This window comes from Parus major, unplaced genomic scaffold (genome assembly GCF_001522545.3).
Source record: "Parus major isolate Abel unplaced genomic scaffold, Parus_major1.1 Scaffold303, whole genome shotgun sequence".
Taxonomy (NCBI): Eukaryota; Metazoa; Chordata; class Aves; order Passeriformes; family Paridae; genus Parus; species Parus major.
In genome coordinates, this window is record NW_015379273.1 from 56101 (window position 1) to 80938 (window position 24838).

A 24838-nucleotide genomic window follows, 5' to 3' on the forward strand; every position below is an offset into this window, starting at 1 on the left:
GTCACTGATCATTTCCAGAAGGAGTTGTTTCTGGGTCTCTCCTTTTCTGCATGCATTTTAGACAGCATCTCCTACTTAAGAAATGCTACCTCAGGAAAGGAGTATTAGCATCCTGCTAGCACTTAAGGGAAGAAGTGATCCAAGTCTTTCTGGGAATTAAGCAGGCTGGGAAAAACTTTCATTTTGGCCTTTAAAAAGAATCAATTGAAAATTAATTTTGTTCCCAGAAGGGGGTGTTTGGGGGAACAATCTGCAAAGTGAGCTAGCCAGGTCTGCCTAAGAAATGGGCCCACCCCGTTATAGTCTTCACATCAGAGAAGTCTTCAGAATTGCCCGTGGCTGAGGGGAGGAATGGGACTGCCACTGTGCCTTCTACTGCCTGTGAGGAGTTTTGAATGCCAGATTACCTCCAGCTGCTCCACACAATCTCATGAAGTCTCATGAATGGGGCAGCCAAGCAGCACAGATAAACTGGAGCTCCAAGGGAATGACCACAGTTCCATAGTTCTGACCTCTCCTTGGAGGGACACTGATGGACATTGAAGACAGAATCACTCTTGAAATCCAGACAAATTTAATGCTACTGACCACAATCTCTGAGTCCAGCCTTTCAGTCTTCCTCACTGTACACTTATCAATACTGTACTTCACCAGTCTGTCTGTGACGATACCGCGGGAAGCTCTGCTGAACACCTTACTAAAGCAGAAGTAACAACCATTGCTGTCCCCTCATGACCAAGCCTGATGCTTTAAGGTAAAAGGCTGTCAGTAGCCTTTTACAGCATGAATTCCCCTCCACAAATCCATGCCGACTATTCCTGACCACATTTTCATCCTTCATTTGCATGGAAATTGTTTCCCGGAGGATTGTCTCTACCACCTTTCCAAGAACTAAGGTGAGACTGGTTGGCCTACACTTCCCCAGATCCTCCTTCTTAAAGATAGATTGACATTTGCTTTGTTTCCATCATCAGGAACATCCGCCAGTGACCCCAACCTTTCAAAGACAATCAAGAGTGGCCTTGCAGTGACATCAGCCTTGTAGGTGCAGCCCATCAATTCCCATGGCACTAGAAATAAAGAAAACCCCTTTCCATAAACCTGTAAATATGCTAACACAAAACACACTCCTTTACACCACAAATGCATTTCAAAGAATGCAACTGTAATGCAACTGAAATGCTGTTTGCTGCATGTTTAAAAGACTCCCTTGGTGCATCCACACCTAGCAGGTTATAAACCAAGCCATTCTGCATCCACTTTCACTGCAAGAGGAACAAACAAGAAGAGCTTTGTTCCTGTTCTTGGAATGTAAGTGCATTAAAAAACCCCCTGAAGTGTCAGGCATATTGCCCTCTTACTTCTGCGAATGTATTTTCACAAGGACACATCATCATCTCTATATTTACTGCTAATGCAAAGCAAAATCCAAGGGAAAGGATTTCCCAGCTTAACTATAAAGTTATTTTTAGAAGGCAAGTTGTACAATGTATGCATATTTTAGTATCTTTTCATAGACAACAAAGTAACTGACTCCTCGTTTGAAATGTGTTTCTAGAGTAATTGGAAAAGAAGGCCATTGATACCATGGCCTGGAACTGAAACAGAAAGAAAACAGCGGCAGAAAGCAAACATGAAAAACAATGACCACCAGAAAGTCCCGAGAAGCAGCTATATTGCTGATACTTTACTTTTATCCCCTCCTCCTGGAAAGATGGAGCGCAGTCTGGCTTTCTTGTTCTTCTCCTCAGGGGCCATAGGAAGTGGTTTTGAGCTGTGGTTTAGTGCTGAAGAATCACGATTGTTGCTGTTCATTCTCAGTGGTGGAGCTGGAGGTTTCTCTTCAATATCTAGACTATCAGACATCTTCAATAGCCCTCACAGCCTCCTGCAAATCACAACACAAAACATGCCTGTCAAGGGAGGATGCCAAGGCTGGTGACCTGGGCAGGAAAGAGGGCAGGAAAAGCTTTCTAGTGGCATAAGAAAAACTCTCTGTTAGAAGTTTGCTCTGAAAAAGGTTACTGCTGGTTTCTGTAAATAAATTCAGTGGCTAATTCCTAAAAAGTAAGGTATTACCATTAAAATAAAGCTTTTTCTTTATCCCTGTTACAGGTTTTAACTATTTCCCCTGTAGTTGTTTACAATCCAAACTTTCCTCTAAAACAGACTTTCGAAGTAAAAGTTAAGACTTACTCAACCTAGCTGGCATTGTAGTCAATCATTTTTTTATGATGTAAGAAACAAGGCCCTCATTGAGGTAGCATGCAACACTTCGTAAAACTAACTGGTTTAAGACCCAAAAATAGAGTATAATTTCAGACAGATCAGAAGTGATGTAGGCATCTTTTTAAAGGTTATGGTTCTACAGGCACTTGTCTTCCATCCCTAAAATCAATGTGGCTCCTTTTACAGAAGAACATGCACATCACTGTGAATGTGTTCTGGATCCCTCTCCTCATTCTGATTCACAGAGCTAATGCCCTCATCAGCTACTCTCTTAAATTTAAAGGGAAGCAACTTTTTTTTCAGCTATGGAAGCTGTAGGGTTTTTTCCAGAAGTATCAACCAAAAATGTTGACTGTCACACAGACAGAACTCCTGAAGCTCCAGTGGTAACGGAAGCACTGACCTTCTTCATTCAGATAAAGTTGCTATGTAGAGAGTTTTTGGGGTTGCATGGTTGGTCGTGGGGCTGCTTTGGTTTTTTTATTAGAACAGAGATTAACATTTTCAACAACCACATTTATTTTGATATAACTGTAATTTTGCCAGATTTTTGGCTGGTATGTTAATAGGAAATAATGAAATCCACATTGCCTTAACTAACATTACCTTACAAGTAAAAGCTAAATGACCAACTTAAACATTTAGAGATGTTCACTTTAGACTGTTTTTCAAGACCTGGACATTTTGGCCTTTGTTGCCATTTTAAATTACCACACATAAAATGATCACTTTTTAAAATTACTTTACTTAAATTTTTAATTTAATCTAAATTAATTCCCAAAACACCAGTTTTGAGACTAAAAGCACCAGTCCATTGAAAAGAACAACAAATTAAATATTCCATCACACGTCTAGTTTGCATCCGTCCCCAAACAGCTGGATCTCCATGGGATCCCACAGACTCCTCCCAAGGTCACACAGCTGAAAACTCTAGCAACAGCTGGGTTGTTGTGTAGTACAGACAGAATGGAGCAGTGATCCTGGAGATTCTGATTCACAAATACACACTCTAAGTTGCTAGTGACCCCAGTTGCTCACATCCACCAGGGGAGCAGTTTGAATGAACACCTTCCCAGTTGCCTTCAACTGGTTCAATTAGTGACCTGACCTTTTCTGGCATCTTTTCCCTGAAGCAAATTAGGGAGACTTCAAACAATTGCTCTGCTGGTAGATCAATGTGGTGTTCATCATCCAAAGAGGATGTCTACTCATAGGCTCACTCTGTGTCAACTGCCAGACTTACCCTACACCATAGGGTTGCTCACCTCCACCTGTAACTGCAGATAACACTGAACCACAGGCAGCCATTGACCAGGTGTTGTTCTCTAGAGCTTTGCCTTCAGGCCTAAAAGCATGGAAAAGATCACACACTTGTCAATAATGGAACAATGTTTTGGAGGCAGCTGTCAGAGAGAAAGATGTGTTTGTCATTTGGACCACAATATCTGTGAAAGCACAAGTGATTCTTCGGAAAAAACATGGTCCCCAGTATGTGTCTGGTTCCCACAGGCTCTGCTTACACAGCCCCACTGTCCAGGTAAAGATGTGCTCTGGTGATGGAGGAACACAAGTCACCCTCTTGTAGAAGCACATACAGAGGCAGTAACTTGCTTTGTATCACACCGGAACAGATGTAATTGTGCCCAGATCAGAGCTTGTGCCAGTCTAGTTTTCAAGTACAGACTAGCCTAACTACCTAGAAAACGAAATGCTTTTGCAGATTGAGGTCAGTTAATATAACTGATCTTTGTGATTTCCATCCTGAAATGCAGAAGGTTTTCTAGTAAGGAAGGTGGTGGGGGGAGGGGGTGGGTGGGGGGAAGCCGGTAATGAAAACTACTGTAAGGTAACAGGGAGATATGCGTTTGTTATCCACGTGAAGGGAAAGCCCATGATGCTCAGGTTTTAGTGCAGACCTCCCAGCTTATGAAGCCCAGCAGAGACATCTGGATACAGCTCCCTGTTCCTCCAGCAATTCTCCAAGAGCAGGAGCTTATGCAAGCGAAGCTTTTATTTTTTCTTTAAGCCACCTACAAATAGTTTTCCAGTGCTAAATACAGCTTCACTCCCAGGATGATCAGAATGAAGCTGACCACAGGAGCACCAAGGCACATTTTCAGCCTGTTTTCAAAAGCAAGGCAGTTATTCTTATAGGCCACAGTTTCAGTTGTTCCTCAGAATGGGACAACTGTACCTGTCACTGCATCTATTTGTAAACAATGCCAGTCTGCCAAAATAGGTCCTCCCATGGGATTTCATCCCACAAAGGATACTATGAATGGCTTCTGTCCCAATTTGCTGATGATGTAATTATTTCCAAGATTTTAAAGGAACACTATATTTTGTTCAGAGCTGTTTCAGGCTGAGTTTCAAGAACTGTACAAAGCTCATTTACTCACTCTAAACCAGGGAAAAAAAAAAAAAAGGGGGGGGGGGGGAGAAGACAGCCTAGGTTTCATGGTTGATATTAATTTTCTAAAGTTGGTCTAAATCAAGACTAAAGCAAACCAAAAAGCAATACATACCAAGAGATTTAAAACTTATGGTTTTCCTGATCAGAAGAATCTATCTGCTCTTTCATTCATTCTAATTTAGAGATTTTTCATATACCACTGCATCATGACAAAAGAACATTGGCTATCACATAAGACTTTATAATTTAAGTGTTTTGTATTAATTTAATCTAACACAAACATAGAGAAAAGCTGTAATGAATGGAGAGGCAATAAGATGTATTCAGCTGGGAAAATCCTCAGATTTACATTGCAGAGAAATGTCAACAGCAGATAGCTCAAGTTATAGTCTATTCTGGGAACAGGCTCTCCTGTCCTTATAACAAGTCCCTGGTCCTGCTGGTCTGACTAACTCCATCAAAACCCACTTTCTGTCTATTGGAAATTATTATGGCATATCTATATATCCAGTTCATCAAATCCTGGTGTTATTTCTCTTTTTTTCTTTATTATTTTTTTTTTTTTTATTGCTTAGGCGTCTGGGGGTGGGGGGATTTTTGGTAGGATTGTGCTGGTTTGTTTTGGTTGGTTAGTAGGCTGAAACAACACAGCTACCAGAGCACTTGACCATATCCCACCAGGGCCATGAAAGCCACCCAGGCTGTCAGAAGGGACAGCTTCTGAAGAAGCCAGCTGGTGCTCACCAAGAGAATGGAGTGCACAATCAACAGGATTTTCCTCATCTCAGTCCTCAAGGACTCCTTTAGTGAAACCCTGGCAGTGCTGGTAACCCTTTTTAGAAGAAATCTGCAATATAATCACACTTGTACAACAAAGAGGACAGCTGTCCAACAACTACCTACTTGCAGAGAAAAATCTTGTCACTGCCCATCGGCTTTAAGGAAGCATTTAAAGAGATAGACTGTTGTACCAAAATACAACAGTGTATTTTACTGTGTGTTAGCTAGAGTTTCCCAGCCAAATGGCAAAAGCTAAAATTAAATTCTCAGCCAGGTCAGTTGCTTCTATGTAACTATTACAGGGTTATAGAAGATGATCCAACATCTATTTACTTCCTCCTTACCTCTTCCAATCACCAGTTTTGTTAAGTGAGAAGACAAACATTGACTTTATATGGCATTCAGCTTCTCTGTGACTCAATTTCTTTTGTAAAAGCCTGTCTTGTAATATTTCTGCATCTAGTCCTTGAAAGACTAGGAAGGAGAGGAAGATATTTGAAGGACTCAAATGTCTTCATAATATACACACAAAAGATTTGTTCAATTAAGTTCAAGTTCAGAGCACAATCTCATGCTGGGCCTTGATCTCAGTCAGCTCTTCACCCCTGTGTGTCTGGGGAACACTGTGGATAGATCTTCTTGGGTTACCCCCTGCTATTTCAAAGCTGCACCATTCAAACATGACTGGTTCCAATTAAAACTCACAAATAGTATCCTGTTTGCAGAGACGCTGGTGCTCATTTTCAAAGCCTCGGAGATACTATTGCAGCTTGTGATGCAGCAACACTGTCTCCAAGATCACTTGACTGGAAGACATCAATTATGCCAATTTTCAGGCAGTAGCTTTGCAAATGTAACTTGAAGGTCCAAGACTCACTCTTTGTTTATAAATATTCTTCCCGCAAACAGATATTTATTATATAGTTGTATCAGCCAAATTTCACTCCCAGTGAAATGTTATCGATTTCCAAAAATCAACTGAGAAGGATTCTCTCTAGATATTGAGTACTGAGAGACTGTTCAGGTATTTACAAGTACTTCCCAGCCCAGTTCAGATCTGTATCTGCTCTTCTACATCTACATGTTTACCTGCAGTTTTTTACAGCTCCTTTAAAGAGCAGAAAGTGACTTGGACAGAACAGATACATTCACAATTCCATCACTTTTGTGGAAGATGCAGTCTTCCCTGTAAAACTTGGTTAAGTTAAAATACAATACTGAGGCTTTTTTGATAAAAAATACAATATTGAGGCCTTTTGTCATATTCAGCCTCAGCTGAAGCAGAGACAACTCTGTCTGAGTGCTCAGGGTCCGTAATACCACCAGGGCAGTCTGTGCTCAGCTGCTTCCACCCTTGAGTGCCTGCAGAATATGGGCAGGTGTGTGGGGCTGGCTCTGCAGGCAGGGCAGACACAGCCAGGGTGCCATTCTGAGTAAAGACATTTTTTTTAGGACCTCCCCCACATACTCATGTCGCAAAACAACCAGTGCATCCCTTCTTTATACAACCCTGAAGAAAAGGCTGTACTTACACAAACTACAGAAAGAATTATAACCGTAGAAACAAGAACGCTTCCCTTTCACGCAACTGTCTCAAAGCACGATACAAACATTTGCCAATTAAAATTCCCCATTCCCCCCACAGACAGGTAAGCATGCTCTGAGATGAACAAATTATTCAAACTGAGTAATTTCTTTGATGAATGTACTCTCTGTTCCTCTTTGCAAACACCCTGTAAGCAGCTTATGATTTCCTCCAATATATTAATTTATTCAGAAGTTATCCTCTGTACTTGCTACAAGCAACTTTTGGCCTCTGAACTAGCTCTTCATAAGAAGCTCTCTGTGTGGAGAGGTTATTTTGAATTCAGGTTGTATCCCAGTAAAACTACCTTGGACCCAAGTATTTGAAATGGAAACATCCATTTTGAGATGGGATAAACAAACTTCTGTTAGGAACTTCAGCATTGAGAGTTTTACATAGTGACTTACTAATATTGGTTTAAAATTCCATCTTGACAGTGCACTTGCAGCAATAATGAATACAGAAGGTATATTCATGCAGTGTAGCTGTGAATTTAATGGTTTTGACTAAACATTTATTCAAATCTAAATTGTTATGTCCTTTGTCTGGACCTAGAATCACCCAGTTTAATTGCTAAGAGATGGGAATGTAACAGTGGAGCTTGTCACAACTGATGAAAATAACCTGAAAATATACTTTCCCCCTTGCTTAATTAGCATTCAACAGCATTTCTCAGTTCACGGTCTTCAAGGATCCATCACCCTTCTTCAAACACATAACCTACCTAACTACATTTCTTTCCACAACTCTTCAACTCTTTCTCTGCACACTGCCAATACAACCACAGGAAACACTTTGCAAAATATATCTGGCTTTTACCTCTGAACACCCCCAGCACACCCACTTTACATGCCTCTTCCCACATTGTGAAACTGCTGCTATGCAGACTCCAGCACGCCATACCTGCTCCTACCACAAAGGCTTCATGACTCCTCACATAGGTTCACTTTTCCAAGTGCAAGTAGTATTGGGACTTGTCCAGCTTTTCTCACTTTCCCGTTCTGTACAAAGCTGTGGCTGTTCAGCTGTGGCCTCCAAAAACCAAAACAGAATTACTTTTGCATAGTAAAGCCAGCAATGATTAAAGTTAGGTATGTATTTAAGGGGCTGTGCTTAACCAGTGTCTAATGTGAGATAACATGAACAAGGGTGCTGAGGCTTCAGCATAGCTACAGGACACTGTGAAAGAAAAACCAGAGAGTTCCTCCCCACCCCGCTGGAGAACACCCCTAGCCCAACATATTTTCTTTGCGGGTATTTTTGACTGCATCAAAACAAAAACAATCTATTCAAATTGTGCTCCCACTGGAGACACTTACTAAAACCACTTGAGCTTTGGGATGGTTATGTGACCTGGGAGGGAAAGAAGTGTGTGTACAGAGGGTGAACATCAGGGAAACAGCTTTCCCCTTTAAGGCTTGTCCAGGCATTCAGTAATTACACGTTATCACAGCACAGCAAGGAAAGGAAGTACATTCCTGCAGGTTACATGAAGCAAACACCTCAAAGCATTGTAAAGTGGTGACTATTTTGATAGAAAAAGTGACTTTACTTCATATGACAAAGGTTATGGACATACCCTGATGATGCAGAAAAGCCAGCTGGATCGCAAGAATGCTTCTGCCACCCAGAAAGCAAGTGGAGAGCTTCCACTTTCCTGACTGCCTTGGAAAGAGCCACCAGTACCTCCACCCACTCATACACAAACCCAGACAGCTACATGGGTATTTTTGTCATGTGTTTGCAAATCATGGTTTGAAATAAAAAGGTTGTGCTCTAAGCTACTGAACCTGGAGTCACGCCAAGACTGACAGAGCAATGGGCACCCCAGAAGCAGCTGAAGGAGAAAAATGTGAACGATACCACAGACCGTGTTTGTTTTTTTTTATTGTAGTGACTTTACTTCATCCTGTCATGTAGTGACAGGGAAGTGAGAAACACTTCCCTGGGATAGATAAGAAACTACAAAAAAGTACCTAGAAAAGGCATTTATATGCAAGAGGAAAACAAAAAAAAAAACACAACAGCCCACTCCCTATTTTGCTTTTTATTTACACAGCTGAAGGGCTCCTCAAAGCTGGAAAAGTTGTCTCAAAATCAACTGTGCCTCTTAAATGTCCCACATTCCATGGGATTTCATCCTTTGCCCTTGTTTAAACATGAAAGAGACTGTGTAAACATTGCAGACAGACTGAAATAATTCTCCATATGGACCTTATTATTCATAGTTCAGAGCTCAGGCCTCAGGCTCACTTTTGTTCTCTAGGAGGACTCAAATGTAAACGAAGAAAAGCTACTTAATGGAGACACCAACCATTGCAAGCGCCTCAATAAAAATTTCATTGCCTTAATTCAGATTAAAAACAACCAAGACAAATGGTCTAATTTGAATCAGCAACTTGGAGCTAATCTTGAAGCACTGTCCAAGATCAGGTATGAGATTCCAGCCCTTACTGCAAGCTACAGACAATTAAAATGGACCAGTCTGATTCCAACCCACCTGATGGGCAGCAATCCTTTGCCACAGGAAGGCTCTGTAACAGGTTGCTGGATCTTTGGTAGGTTGGAACTGAACACTTGTGGCTCACTTAGTTGATCAATCAAAGCCCCAAAGTGGTCAAGAAAACCCAGATTTGGGCCTGCTCCTGGAAACAGTTGAGTGCAATAGCACCTTGAATTACTGATCTGCCAGGGTTAGAACAATACTCATATTAATAGTGGGAAGTAGACTTTCATTACATTCAAAGATCCTAACTGTTGCAATGCAGCACAAAAATTTCACCCCTTCTCTCATCTTCTCTGATGAAGGTATGTTGAAGGTGAATCTACATTAGCCTAGTAAGGTAGCAGGCTACCCCACATGCTCCTATATGTTGAGAAATGCCCAGGAAAAATCATGCTGTGGTATTGCATCAATGCAAACATTTTCTTTTACACATCCTGTGTGTCCCTTTCTGCAGAAGATGCAAAGCTCTGTTACAGTGATGTATCTGGAACCACATAAGGGCCATGTCATCACTTCATGCTGTCAGGCATACTCTGCTTTCTTCTATCAACACAGCTTCAGGATGTGCACGTTAAACTGCTAGTTCTTCTGCTGGCCTTTGACAGCTTGTGAGTCTCTCTACCATGTTCTCCTATCTGCTCTTCCCCACTTCTTGTGCCTCTCTGGTGTGTATCCATTTGGGTGTGGGGCTTGTCTCCAAGTTACATGCACAGGACCACACAGTGGGCTCTGTCTATACTCTCAGCAGAGTGACATTCACCTACCAACCTCACAGAATCACCTTAAAATGGACCCAGACCATCCCAAGACAGACACCTCACATTTTATTCACATAGCCTAACCTGTTGCAGCACAGGAAAGGCTGACAGCACTACAAACCACCAGCCCCAGGAGCTTGAATTCAGCCACTCTCAAGCAGTTTTAATCCACAGCTACACTCAGGCTAAAAATCAGCAATCAGGGTAAAGTAGTCAGAGGGCCTGGCAGATGTAAGCTTGCTCCCATACCTGGCAGAAAATGATGAGAAATGAGCAAGATGCTGTTGCCAGCGTCAGTATCTAAAAAAAATCCCAACCCAGAACAGCTGATATATTGTCTGACTTCAGACAAAATGAACTTGTCTAAAGGCACTATTGTTTAGGCAAAATCATGAAGCAAAGATTAAATGTTCTGGTTACAAAGCTCTATGTCACCATGTCTGTGTGTGACTGAAGGAATACCAGAGGCCCCCCAGTGAAATGGGTGACAGCCCCAGACATGCAGTTCCAGGTGAGATGGGAGCCTGATCTGGCTCTAGGGAAATGCCTCCAGACACCACAGCCACCTGGACCATCCAGCCAGTGTGGCAGAGTGACAGACCCTGAGAGCAAGAGCATTTGCACTGAGTAAGAATGTGACTAAAGGAACCCAGGGCACATGGAGAGTCTGACTGAAAATCCAGGCTCTGTGGTCCAGAGCACAATACAGAGATATGCAAAAAGAGCAAGGTTCAGCTCAGAGCAGTGGGGTAAACACACACAGGAAACAGAATGCCTTCACAATGCAGTTTCTCCAGAACATGAATAACAAGAGTGAATGCAGGGCCTGAGGATGATCCTGTACAAAAAAGGATCTCCACAATAAAAGCTCAGCAGACTCTCAAATAGTCAGGCTGTGCACGAGAAGCTGCCCTGCCAGCCATTCCACAGCTATGATTGCTGCTCTGACATTAAATCAGAGAAGAATCTGATTCCAGCTGGATTGTAGAACAGCTACAGTGTTAAGAAACAATCTTACATGGGAGAAATGCCACTGAATGCTGAAGATGTAGAATAAAAAAAAGGTTTTGAGATCAATGGGGAAACACGAGCTGCTGATAAAAAAACCCTCACAAAATCAGAGGTATTATCACTTTAGCTTGACAGAAGCTGAGACAGAACCATCCACTGCTTGACAGCAGGACTGTGCAAACATGAAATTATAAACACATTTGATAATGAAATATTGTTTTTGTAGAAACATATGTTCCTGCAAAGCCTTAAAAAAGACATTTTGATTTAAAAAAATATAACAGAAACAGAAGACCACAGAATACACTAAACCATTAAAAGCGACCCTAAATTACAGGCCACAAAGATTAACTATGATCTAAGAATCATCACTGAGTGAACTTATTCTCAGTGAGGTTAATTCCTGGCCCTGCATTTACCTCTGAGACCTTTAAAGAACCTCTTAGAACCGAAGATGTGATGAGTATCTTAAGCTATAGCAGCTCTGCAGAATCTGAAGTCTGGGAACATCTGAGGCCTTCAGCACACACTGCAGTGCTCAGGGCCAAGCACTTTCATCCTGGGGGTTTCTCCGCAGCAATGGGTGGGGTAAGGTTCACTGCAGGGACCCAGCCAGACATGGGTCCCATCCCATACGAAGGGCTGCTTATCATCCTTATGTCTCTCCTAAGCAGGGCAAGGCTGGAGGCAACCACAGCCATGAGCTGGCAACACAGCACAGCCCCACGGCCTCTTCCTAAGCTGGAGACTTGCATCAGCCCTTGTCCCTTCAGTCACTCAAAGAGGCTGGTATACAAGAAGTTGCTCTGCTACTGGCTTGATTTTGTCAGCTCTTTCCTAAATTACAGCCCTAGGCAGATGCCTGCTTTTCCCTGCCCAGCCTTGTGATACCAAAGTCAGAGCAACACTAAGATGCCTCAGCAGCAAACCTAAGAAGATCAAGTATGGAAAGCCAATGTCCCATTCCATTTATCAGCTGATGCCTTACAGTTCACAAAGTGCATTTGCTCAGACAAAAAGGGAGGGAGCCATGAGCTACATTCCCTGGAATGTGACATGTCCATGCACACTAGTCACCAGCACTGTCTGGGTCACAGACCAGGAGAAAGTACCATGCAAACAACCCCATGAAGTACTTCCAAGGGATAACTGCCCCTGTTCTTCAGAGAGCATCAACCTTTATCACTTCCTGGTGGTCACTAATGGCAACAAAGACAGGCAGAAAGGGCAACTTTACAGAATGCATGCATGTCCCAGTGGAAGATAGTGGATTAACACACCAAATTATCACCTAATTAAAATGGGAAACTCCAAGTGATTTCAGAGTGTCACAGACAGTAATGCAATACCTTGTCTTTGATGGGCCAGATCACTGCCTTCTATTTGCATCTCATGATACACCAAGCCAGCACCATCCTCAGAACTCTTGTCAACAACATGCACCACTAGAGTGCCCCTGTCCCCAGTGATGCAAGTTACAGCAAGAAAAGGTTCCTCTTATTCCCCAGTCTTTGCTAGGACTGCTCAGCAGATTAGAAATCCACCTCATCATTGAGATACACACACTTAGGATAAGAGAAAGCTACAGTGGAAAACCAGTCAAGGATCTACTACTGTAAACATTCAGACTTTTGTTTCCTGCTTGTGATAAATTTCAGAGGGAAACTTAAAAGCAGACTCTAAGAAAAAGGCAGTTACCACCCATCCTGTTTAGTCTTTATACCTGAATGAAAATATCTACTCAATTTTAAGAGATTAATACTTTTTGCAAAATTAGTAATTTCTTGCACCTCAAACAGCTTTTATTTGTCATCAGAAGCAAAATAAAACAATAAAACCTTAATGTACCAGAAGAGAGAAAATATTTACCTTGCACTGCGTAAACATTTCCCAGAGTGCAGGCACAACTGTAAACAGGAAGAAATGTTAAGAGACATGGTAGAAGCTGTTTGCAACTACAGACCTCAAGGACAAAATGGATACAAAACTGGATCTCCTCCCTTAAGGAGTAAAGAAAAATTGTCACAAAGAGCCACAAATTATTTATTAAAGAGAGTATGATACCACAGGGAAACAAAACAAAACCTGAAATAATCTAGATGCAGACATTTCTAAGAGATTCAAGAGAAACGAGGTAACAGTACAGTGAAGACAGCTTTCTCCCTTATTATCTTTAATTCAACTCTGCTTATCAGCATCGTCATTACAGCTAAAAGTTCAAAGACTTTAGCACATTTCAAGTCTTGTTCAATCTTCACCAAAGTGTCTGAATAGGCTTCAGTAATGTTGTATCAGATTTCTATAGGCACTTCCAATCAGTGATCTAGACACTCCTTTAAGAACTAAATGAGTTCAGCTTCCTTGCCTTTGTGAGGAAAAGCCCTGGCTGCCTGCCCTGTGACTCAGACACACTTGGCCCACGCATGAGAATGGCTGTGTTCCCTCTGCGCCCACCAAAGTCAAGGGCATCTCTCAGGCTCTGCATGCCAAAAACCAGGCTGCCACAGGGGCAAAAGCCAAGCTGCCAGCTAATAAATGCACAATCTTCTGGGAGAACAGAGAGTGTGAAGACAAAGCGTGTAGCTCAGAATGGGCAGCCCTGTATCATTTTCTGGGCATGCCAGGCACACAGAAGTCCTGCTGTATGAGTGGGCACACTTCTCCATTTCATCCTGGGACCTGAGAGTCTAATTTGGGCTAAGGCAGAATAGTATACATGGAACGAGCCTCTGCTGGAAAATGTGGACCATCACATCATGGTTTATTACTATTTCACTATCTTCGGATTCTGTTCAGCCTGCAACAGCTCCTAAATAAATTCAACATTTTACAAATCTTGTTCCTGTATTACTTCTCGTGTTTTAAAATATTTTTCTTCCATTGCCTAGAAAATATTTTTACAGAATGCTAACATTTTGGGCGTCTGAAGAGTGATTTATTTCAGGTTCATGAAGCCCTTCACCAGCTACAATTAAGTAAATCCTTGGACACCATACAGGTAAATGTAACAGCCATCCCTAATTCAAATAATCTCAAAGGACTTCTGGAGTAATCAGTGAATTCTTATTAGACAAATCACACACTCATCTGTAGAACAAGGGCCAGAATATTGGGCTTTCCACTGCTGAAAGTCTCAGCCTTTTAGCCTAAATAAGTAAAGGTACTAAGGGCAGACACACACACAACCTGTGCCACACAGAGCTTACCTCAGCATCAGAAACAGCTGACCTGAGCCAGCCAGAGCACAGGCACTGGTCTGCAAAGAGGTTACAAATTAGGAAATCAATGCACAGAGATCAAATTACCATTCCAAATTGCCCTAAGAAATCTATGGATGCAAAGATGATCTAAATTAACAAACAAGCCACCACCTGTCCCTGATACACACCTCAAGAGCTCTAACTCCTACTCTTGCAGCAGCCCAGCATTTACCACCAGCAGTTGTAAGGTCCCCAGCTAAGAAATGCAACTGGAGTGCCCTGGTTCTGCCCTTGTGCACACAGCACCTAAGACATCAAATCTATATGCTGAATTAAATTGTACAAAGCATCTCCTGTACTCCAGAGAATAGCAATCACTGTCAATTTAAAACAATGACAGCAAAATCATCTTTTTCCCTAAAGTACTGCTGCACATGTTCATCTTCATATTCTGACATTTAAATACTTGCCTACAGGTCTAGGAGCAAGTGCACCTGGTCACATTCCTTATTGAATACTCTCCTGCTATGTACATTGATCACATCCCCTCTGCATGTTTGCAGCCCCTGACCCCCAGTCTCCCAATCTCCCGCTACATCTCTTAGTAGCTGATTTCTTTCAAAAAATTAACTCTACTATTGACATCCTCCTAATTTCTTAATGGGAGCTAAGGCATTTCAAACAGCCTTCCGTATCCAAATCAAATCCAAACATCAAAAGGACGTTTCCCATCCTGCCACTGTGTAGGAGCACAGGAGGAAATGCCAAAAATCAGATGTTCTCTTTTGCTCTGTAACTGACTTATCATGGTGACTCTCACCAACTGCAGAATTACAATGTGCTTCCATTCCTTCATTTCTCAGTGGCTACAATTATGCTGCAACAAATCTCTGGTCACCTGGGACTGATTCTGTGCTTCAGATTCTGCCTCCCTGAAGGTATCTGACAGCCATAGGCCATCCTCATGGGAAAGGCAAGGTCTCTGACAGGAACTGGTCATTAATTTTTCAGCAAGCTACATGTCAGTGGCTTGAAAAAGAATCTCCTCATGGGAATAAGCCACTGTTTGGGAAGGCTTAATCAAAAGGATGTGTCACTGAAGAAAACAGAGAATGAAGATAACTTCTGTTTTCTTAAAAAAAGTAGATGAAGAAAACACAGAATTGGGGCTGGGAAACTGTCGCACTGTATTTGGAATGGCAAAGTGCAACACAGACTCTCTTAGCTGGGTTGCCCAAGAGAGCAAGTTTTATTATTCCTGATCTTCATTTATAGACAGGTCTGAAAAGGTCCAAGACGTAAAACTCTCATTGGTCATTAAACCAACACATTACCATCACTGGTCAATTGAGTACTACACCCCTTGACTGTTTCTTGCAAGTAGACAACACCTGCAAAGATTGTTGTCTTTCTGCAAGGACTGTCTGGATTCCTCCTTATGATTTCTCAGGCCAGTGAGAATCTTGTGTGACTTAGTTTCACATACGTTCTGTGCTCCCTGCCTGCTTTCAGTATCCATAATTCCCCTTTTTTTGTTTTATGGCAGAAAGGCAGCATTTGTCATCTCCTGCTGGGCCCTTGCAGGAAGGAGAATAAACACAGCATCAGAGGTCCCTTTAGTAACTTGTCAACTAACAGAGAAGACCTCACTTTGACACAGACTTAGAATGGTCAGGGAGGTTGTCAGGCACATGCTATCGAATCTTTTATGCATTACCATCAAGCCTTGTTGTTCATTCTTGCAAGGAGTCAGTTAAACCTGGTAAACTGGAGTGACTCTAAATGTGCAGGGAAAATTTTCAATACTGAAACAAGGTTGCACCACTGACCTCTTTCAAAAGTGAATAATCCAAACATTTGGTTATGTCTACTATATAAGCAGATTCAATGACCAAATTCAGGAGTACCTAACTGGGCCAAGCTTGGTTTGTGACCTTCTAGCACTTGCCAGTCAGATTCATCCTTCCAGGTATCAATAGCTTTTCCTGTTTTTCACAATTTTCAAATTGTTTCAAATATGCAATTTAGACAGCACAGGTGCTGCTTTTTTTGTTTGTTTGAATGCAGAGGCATGTTTATATTTATTTAAAATTAAATATTTGAACTTGAATCTCCAAAGCCCATTCAGAGCTTTTGGAAATCTGTGTATTTCCACTTACACTTTTTCCCTTTGCAGAGAGTGTAGTAAAAATACCAGAGTGAGCTGTTTGAGCTTTGCAAGCTTGTATGCTTTAGAAAGACCCATTGCAAGATTGGAACACTGCTCATTCAACTGCCAGTGATACCTGTAGGATGATAACTAGAATTGAAAACAGTAATATCGATGGAGGAATTTGCTTGATGAGCCTGATTCCCAAAGATCTACATGATCCCAATTACTACGAAGTAGAACCACAGCCCTTGGTAACCACAAACAAACCAAAGGCAGGTGAGATATTACATGAGGTACAATTACATCTTTTTTGAAAATTAATAATTTTTGGCTTAGAGTCCAAATGAATGAAACTCAGGGAAAAGTTCATCAGCTGAATGTTGATCTTTAGCATCACTAGATGTCTTTGATGTGTCCCTTTTCACTCCTTGAAGATGATGGGTGTCTGATGTGACTGCTTGAACCTGCTGATAATAAAAACATAGGCATATCTTCTCCCAAGTTAATAAATCAATTATGCTTTACTGTTGCTTGTCAATCAAATTTAAGATTTGGTAATTAATTTTTCAAATTTCTAATATAAATAGACCTTGTTCAAATTATTTTATTTTTAATTTATTTTTTAAATTTTCATCAGCCCAGAAACTGCAAACAGCTAAAGTGTTTCTTTTCGGTGAAGACCTGAACACTTCTCCATGGCAAGGGTTTCAGGTTCACTCCAAAGATCAATTCAGCTGTTATATTTACAAGTCAAATTCTGGTAGTCAAAGAACCCATATGTAATTTTTGCTGCAGAAATATCTGGGTCTGTTGGTAATTCTTGTTCAGAAAGAGCTAAGGTGTGGCCAGTGCCCACCCTAACTGGAAAAGAATCTCCTACATGATATAATTTTAAAACAAAATTCCCCAAAATCCTGGTATAAAAAACCAAATGAACCCCTAGAACTGTAATTTATCAACAATATAATATCGTAGCAGCAGATTCACATTCTGTAACCAAAGTACCAGTACTCTTTCGTTGCCCCCAGGGGAAGCGGGGGCGAAGACAAACGGCTGTTCCCCTTGGCAGAGCTGCCCCTTGGAAGCGGGGGAGCTGCGCCCAGCCTCCGCCACGCCGTGTGCTAACGTCACAGCAGTGCCTGCCGCGGCGTATGGTGGGAGGCGGGGAGTCCGAACCGAGAAACCCGAGCCGCTGTCTGCCAACTCCCCGCCCGGCCGCTGCCCCGGCCGCCTCCGACACTGGAGCGGAGGGGGGGAAGGCAGGGGGGAGGGGCTCCACCCGCAGCGCTGCAGGCAGAGCACACGGGCAATCCTTAAAACAAACATAGGAAAAGTTAAAGGCATAAAACACTCAGAAGTCAAACTTTTCACCCCGAAACCCATGGGGAGGGACCCTGGGGAAAACCCTCGGTTACAGCGTCTTTTGCCTGACTTTCTTTCAGCTTCGGGACCACGGTTCAAAGCTTTATCAGCGGAGGTAGTCCGTGTTTTCAGAAGTCCGGACAGGCTGGCACGGGGGGCACGGTAGATGCAAGGTGGGGAAGTCGGGCTGGCCGCGGCAGGGGCGCGCTGCTGCTCCTGTCACTGGAAGTAGAGGTTGAGGAACCCCTGCATGGTCTCCCAGATCTGCATCCACAGGCGTTTCCAGGAGTTGAGCTGTTCTGGCTAGAACCAGGCTATCTGGGGATCCATCAAACGGGGACCCGCCCCGGCTGATCCGCTCTCGCGTACCCAGATGGCCACAGCTGTAACGCTTTAAAGCCTTCTGATACAGAGAGTCCTACGCGCTGCTTACATCCAATTCAGAGAGAGGATGTTCCTCTGCAGAACTTCGGCTTCCCTTTGTGGAAAATCTTTATCTCAACGGCACGTGAGTGCAATGCAGTGGCTTAACCCGGGAATGTAAACTCTAGCTTCGTTGAGATTTGCCGTTCCAGGCCTGCTCACTCGCTGGGCCCTCTGCCCGGGGTCACTCAGACCTGTAGCTCTCCAGGAGCACATGGGGGAAAACTCCTTACCTCTTAAAGGAGGATGAGGAGGAGGGAGACTCCATTGTCCTTCAGCTTGTGACTGCAACGCACATCAGGAGGCCACCAGACATCGCACTATATTTGGAATGGCAAAGTGCAACACAGACTCTCTTAGCTGGGTTGCCCAAGAGAGCAAGTTTTATTATTCCTGATCTTCATTTATAGACAGGTCCGAAAAGGTCCAAGAGGTAAAACTCTCATTGGTCATTAGACCAACACATTACCATCATTGGTCAATTGAGTACTACACCCCTTTGACTGTTTCTTGCAAGTAAACAAGGATCTAGACAACACCTGCAAAGATTGTTGTCTTTCTGCAAGGACTGTCTGGATTCCTCCTTATGATTTCTCAGGTCAGAGTGAGAACTTTGTGTGACTTAGTTTCACATAGGTTCTGTGCTCCCTGCCTGCTTTCAGTATCCATAAGAAACCTGGGCTCAGAGCAAGCATCAGCACTGTAGGTGCAAGGCAGGAGATCCAGATTCCCCAGAACAATTTTCCACTCCTCCGTGAAATCTTAATAGCATTTATTCTTTTCTCAAAAGCTTTAAAAGATCCTGATTCCAGGGAGATATCAAAGACAAAACCATTTCCTACCTGGCCCCACAACAGGGAGAGCTCAGGTTCTACTTACCTGTGAAAGGTGCTGTATATACACAGATATGTATCACAAGATGAACTGTCAAGAGTCCAATGATGTCAGATCTCCATTCAACCTCTCACCAACAAATAAACAATGTGCTGGCTACCTCCCAAGGATTCTGTGCAGATTATTAATTCATTAATGACTGGTGAGTGCTTAGAAAAGGTAGAAGGTGAGTGACTGCTATTATTTCCCATTATTATCATGGCTATCTGACATACATGCCACAGGCAACTTGGATCTATCCTTTATATCCATCTGTGATGCTGGAATCAACACAAAGCAAGCACAACATATGAATTATAACAAGTGAATGATGAAAAGGTTCTTGGCCTAGAACCTTCTAAAAGAGCTCTGGAGATGGGCAAAGGGCCACACTCTCTTAACATGCAAAGGCAGCCGTGTGACATCGCTGTGTCCCGTGAGATTCTTCTGACACAGCCCTTCTGCCAGAAGCTCCTGTTCACCCAGAAATGCTGGCAGATAAGAAGATGTGTCTGTACTAAACCATTTCTGTGTAGCATCTGCTGACTTAACTTAAAGTGCCACCAAAGGGATTTGAGATAACTTTCCTACTCCACAGCAACAAATACTGAGGCAGACACTCTTGCAACTTGGCTCTAAGGATGGTAACTCCCACCAGAGGGGAGGAGAGGACTGCCAGGACTTTGATCTACTGGAAATCATCAGCCTTTCCTTCAGCTCTTTCACCCAGCTGACAACAAGGAACACACTGGCCAGACTCTCCGTAGAAAATTACTTATAATCTAAACTGCCAGCACATCTAAACTCTATCCTAACTCTTTCAGCAGCCAGTACTACTTAGTCTGACAATCCAATTGCACAAAACATATCAAGGCAAAGGCTGGAATTTGCACAAGCATGTTTACACTGGCTGTCTACACCAATCAAAGCAGGAGATTTGTAAGTGAAACAGTTAGGCTGCTCCCATTTTTCTGAAGAGCCCAGAACTTCCTTCCAGTACCTAAAGGGGCTACAAGAGAGCTGGAGAGAGATGTTTTACAAGGATATGTAGTCACAGGAAGAGAAAGAATGGCTTCAAACTGATAGAAAGCAGGTTTAAATTATATGTTAGGAAGACATTTTTTACTGTGAGGGCAGCAAGGCCCTGGCACAGGCTGCCCAGAGAAGCTATGGCTACCTCATCCCTGGGACTATTCAAGGTCAGGCTGGATGGAGCCCTGAGCAACCTAGTGTAGTGGAAGGTGTCCCATAGCAGAGGGACTGGATGGTCTTTAAGGTCCCTTCCAACCCAAACCATTCTATGATTATATAATGATTCCTTCTCCCACACTGACAGCATGAATCACCTTCATTTTTTTGTAAGACAAAAGACCAAAGATGTCGCTGATGATGGAGACAGGAATGTGACATAAAGATGCCAAGATAATGCAGCAACAGCCAGATTTTAGTCTCAGGCACCCCCTTTTATTAGGGCTTTCAAATTTCCCACTCTTACACTCATGATTGGTTAAAGATCTAAACTCCACCTACCTCAATGGCCAATGATATGGGTGCACCAAAGCTTCAAAGGGATTGGCTGGGATCTCCTGTTTGAACTTGAAATCAGCCTATCAATAACATGCTTGGGGACTTGTTTACTTCTAAGGAGCTACCAAGCTAGCTGGTTGAGTAAGTGTCTGTCAAGGCCAAATTATCTGTGTGGCCATAGACCAGCTATGGCTGTCACAGTTCCCCCTTTCTGTTTTATTAAAAATGCAAGGTGTTCTCAGTCATCCTTCAGCAAGGGCCCTGTCCTGGGGTGACTTTATGATGCTTGTATCCCAAATCATCTTGTTTATGTTATGTATTAAGTTCTGCACCTTTAAAACTGGCTCTAAGAGCAAAGGGGGGGGAAGAAGAAGAAGCGCTCAGTTGGTGTTGAAGAAAAATGCTCACTCCCCCACATCCTGCTCCTGGACTGTAGTGTCTGCAGCATGGACAAACAGACAGCAAGACAGAGCTTCTCTATGGCTTTTAGCTAGTTTTTAGCTAGCTGAGGCAGAAGAGTTCCCTGGACTTTTTTTTCCTTTTTTCTTGGATCTGTTCAAACCTGCTCTGGACTGAAAAAAACCCAGACAAACCCCAGGTGCCCACACCTGTGGCCCACTGGGGCCTGGGCCTCGGCACTTTCTGGCACCGGAGGGACTGATAAGAACCTGAGCGAGCCGAGCTACACCACATGAAAAGGACTTTTTTTCTGGATTTGCCATTTCATCAAACAGCAAGAGGTTTTATTGTTTAATATTATTCAATTTCTGTCAAATAGTTTTTTTCCACTTCATTCCAAAGAAGTCTCTTTTCCCAAACCAGCTGGGGGGAAGGGTTGCTTGAATTTGCTTTTCTGGGGGGACCCCATATGGAAGTTCTCTCCCAAATTTGTCTTAAACCAGGACAGGTCCTTTACAGATAGAATGACAGGACAGCAAGGTGACACATATGATTCTACCAAACTCGACCAGCCTAGCCTCTCTCCCAGCCAGTGATGCATTCTACATATCATTGAAGATGTGTTAATTCAATTCCATTCATACATTCAATTCCAGGAGCTGTCAGGCGGGATCATCAACCACACAAACTTTCAAATTGGCGCACCAGAGGTTCATTACTTGAATGTTACAATCTTACAACTTAACCCTATACACAAGAAATGTTTCAATTTTTAAAACCCTAGGAAACAACCAACCAATAGGGAAAAACAATCTGTCTTTAGGTTTGCAGCTCATATTCTTCAATAGATCATTTTTATATATACAAAATCTGTGTGTTCTTAAATAGATATAGTTCTTAAATAAACTTGTCACCTTGAAAGTCCTGAATCAATTGCACAAGTTGGTTAGCTCATCACTTCATGATGTCTGCTGGAGCTTCATCAGGGAGATGTCTCTGGTCCAGAGCTGGACATAGGGCAGGGCAGACACACCTGGCTGGTAATCACCGTGTTCCAGTGTCCACTGAAACACATGCATACCCACGTCCCCATGTAATGAGGTCCCATGGACCTTCCCACTTGTTTGTAATAATGTCTTTTATCATTACTTTAGGTTTGGGTGATTTGGCATCACCAGATGACTGCAGCAACAGGAACTGATTCAAGATTACTTGGTTTTGGGATTGTTCTGGTACTGTTAAGTGATTCAATGTGTAAACAGCCTTTGCCAGTCTGATCTGTGGGGTTTCTCCACACATTCCCCCTTTTTGTTTACCTAAAATGAGTTTTAAAGTGCTATGTCCTCTTTGTATGATGGTCTGTCCAGTTGCTAGCCAGGGAATACCAGTTTGGTGGGATATACTCCAGAGCTGTAAAAAACGTCGTTTTTTGTGATGTATATGCATGTAAATTATCTATTTTGATATTAGGATGGATACTCAAAGCAGCAAAGGCTAATAGCCAATGTGCAGTGTCATTCTGACCTTTCTCCCCTGAATGTACTGAAGCCCATATGGCAGAAGAAAATGTATCCAATTGACACATGCACGTATTTTAATTTTCCAAATTCTGGAATATGAGTGGTCACTGCCAAATTTATAAAACACTTAAACCACAGGGATTAACTCCCATTTGTAATGGAGCAGTGCGGCCCTAGCAATCAGCACAAGTATTAACTATGTTATGAGCCTCTGTGTTCAACAGCAGAAATTGCCTCTGCAGAGCTGGAACACCTTGATGGAAGATGGTGTGTGAGGCTTTTACTTGTTCAAGTGTGTCTGGTTGTGGTGCTGTCCAGGCAGGGCTAGCTAGGTGATCTGCTCATGCACTGCCCTCTGTAATGAAACCTGGAAGATAAATGTGGCTTCTAATGCAAAGAATGGAGTAAGGATGATTTCTTGCTTGAATGGTATCCCACAAGGTTTTGAGTGGGCCAAATAATTGTGCATTGTCATCTTCCCTTAACAGAGCTTGGTTTAATCTCCATGTGACATTGGCAACATATGCAGAATCAGTGAGAATGTTTAAGGAATCATTAGGAAAACACTGAAAAGCCATAGCTACACCATGTAGCTCCACTAGCTGAGGTGACCCACTCTCATGATCTTCTAAAGTTTGCCATATTTTCTTCCAACCATGTCACAACTGCTTTTCCCGACAGTAATACCATTTAAGGGTGTACAACTGCTGAGAGGTTTTAGGGATAGTGCAGTGGTTTTACTCATTTGCAGCAATATATCACTTGGTATGTGGTAACTAATTTGCCCTGAGAAATTTCGCAAAGCAATCCGTAAAGCTGTGCTTAGCACAGCACCATTGGCATAGCACTATTTGAATTCCTTTGGCGTCAACAGGTATGATAAATTTGGAAGGAGCTTTTGCAGTCAGTTGTAAACACTTTTGATGACACTTCATGATTAACTGGGCTATTAACTCAAAGATGGTAAGGGTCTGTCTTTTTAAGCTGGTGAGGTAGAAACATCCATTCTAAAACATGCAAAGGGTATACCACTGAGTATCCCATTGTCCAGTACGTGCAGAAGAATGGAAATCAACAAGGAAAATAAACACAGTAATACACACTTCCAGGTATACTCGCTGGACTTGTCTGTTTGTGAGAGCCTGCTCTACTATACTTCAAGAGCAGTTTTTGCGTCTGGTATCAAATCTCCTGTGAAATGTCAAATCAGGATTGCCCCTTAGGAGGTGAAATAAAGGTACTAATTGTGGGGTGGTCAGCCCTAGATAGGGTCTGAACAAGTTGATGGTACCCGGAAGTTTCTAAGCATCATTTAAATTCTGAATTTTTGCTGAAAATTGAATTGTCTGGGGCTGTATAATCTGATCAATAATTTTGAGTCCAAGGTACTTCCAAGGTGATTGCTGCTGTACTTTTTCTGGTGCCACTTGCAGCCCAAATATTTTTAATGTTTCCATCAGGCTTGGCTGAATTAGTCAAAGATCTCTTTCAGCTGGTGTTACTGTTAAAATATCATCCATATAATGATAACAGTACACCCCTGGGAACTGTTCCCTTACTGATAATAATGCCTGAGCAACATACCATTGGCAAATTGAGGGGCTGTTTTTCCACTTTGTTTCCAAGAACTTTCCACTGATAATGCTCCACTGGTGCAGCATTATTAATAGAAGGCACTGTAATGGCAAACTTTGGGGTATCATTTGGATGGAGAGGAATAGTAAAGAAGCAATCTTTTAGGTCCACAATTAGAATATCCCAATTAGCAGGAATCATCGCAGGAGATGGCATGCCTGGTTGTAAGGCACCCATACTCTCCATGGCTGAATTGATTTTTCCTAAGGCACGGAGCAACCTCCATTTCTCAGACTTCTTTTTGATGACAAACACCAGGGTATTAACAAGGGCTTGTGGATGGTTCTATGTGCCCTTGAGCCAGCTGTCCCTGCACCAAAGACTTAAGGGTGTATAACTTCTCCTTTTCTAGGGGCCACTGTGGTACCCACACAGGCTGAGTAGAAAGCCATTTTGAGGCTAGCGTGGGGTGTTTCATGTCCTTTAAAACAGTGGTTCCCATCAAAAATCCATTCCCACTCTGTT

General features: G+C 42.6%; 1 protein-coding gene across 8 annotated transcripts in view; it reads right to left on the reverse strand.

The window, feature by feature from the left end:
• LOC107198751 (serine/threonine-protein kinase PAK 3) overlaps positions 1-24838 on the reverse strand; it is an 80335-nt gene that overhangs the window by 35312 nt on the left and 20185 nt on the right. For 4 of the 8 annotated variants that reach the window (XM_015615947.2, XM_015615950.3, XM_015615945.2 and 1 more), the window contains exons 2-3: positions 3495-3574; positions 1692-1888 (exon numbers count right to left, since the gene is read on the reverse strand). In XM_015615947.2, the coding sequence (XP_015471433.1) occupies positions 1692-1866 (175 nt within the window). In that variant the 5' untranslated portion in view covers positions 1867-1888; positions 3495-3574. Of the gene's footprint in view, positions 1-1691; positions 1889-3472; positions 3575-7910; positions 7933-24838 lie in introns of those variants that run through there. The other 4 variants (XM_015615951.3, XM_015615949.3, XM_015615946.2 and 1 more) reach the window with 3 other exon arrangements.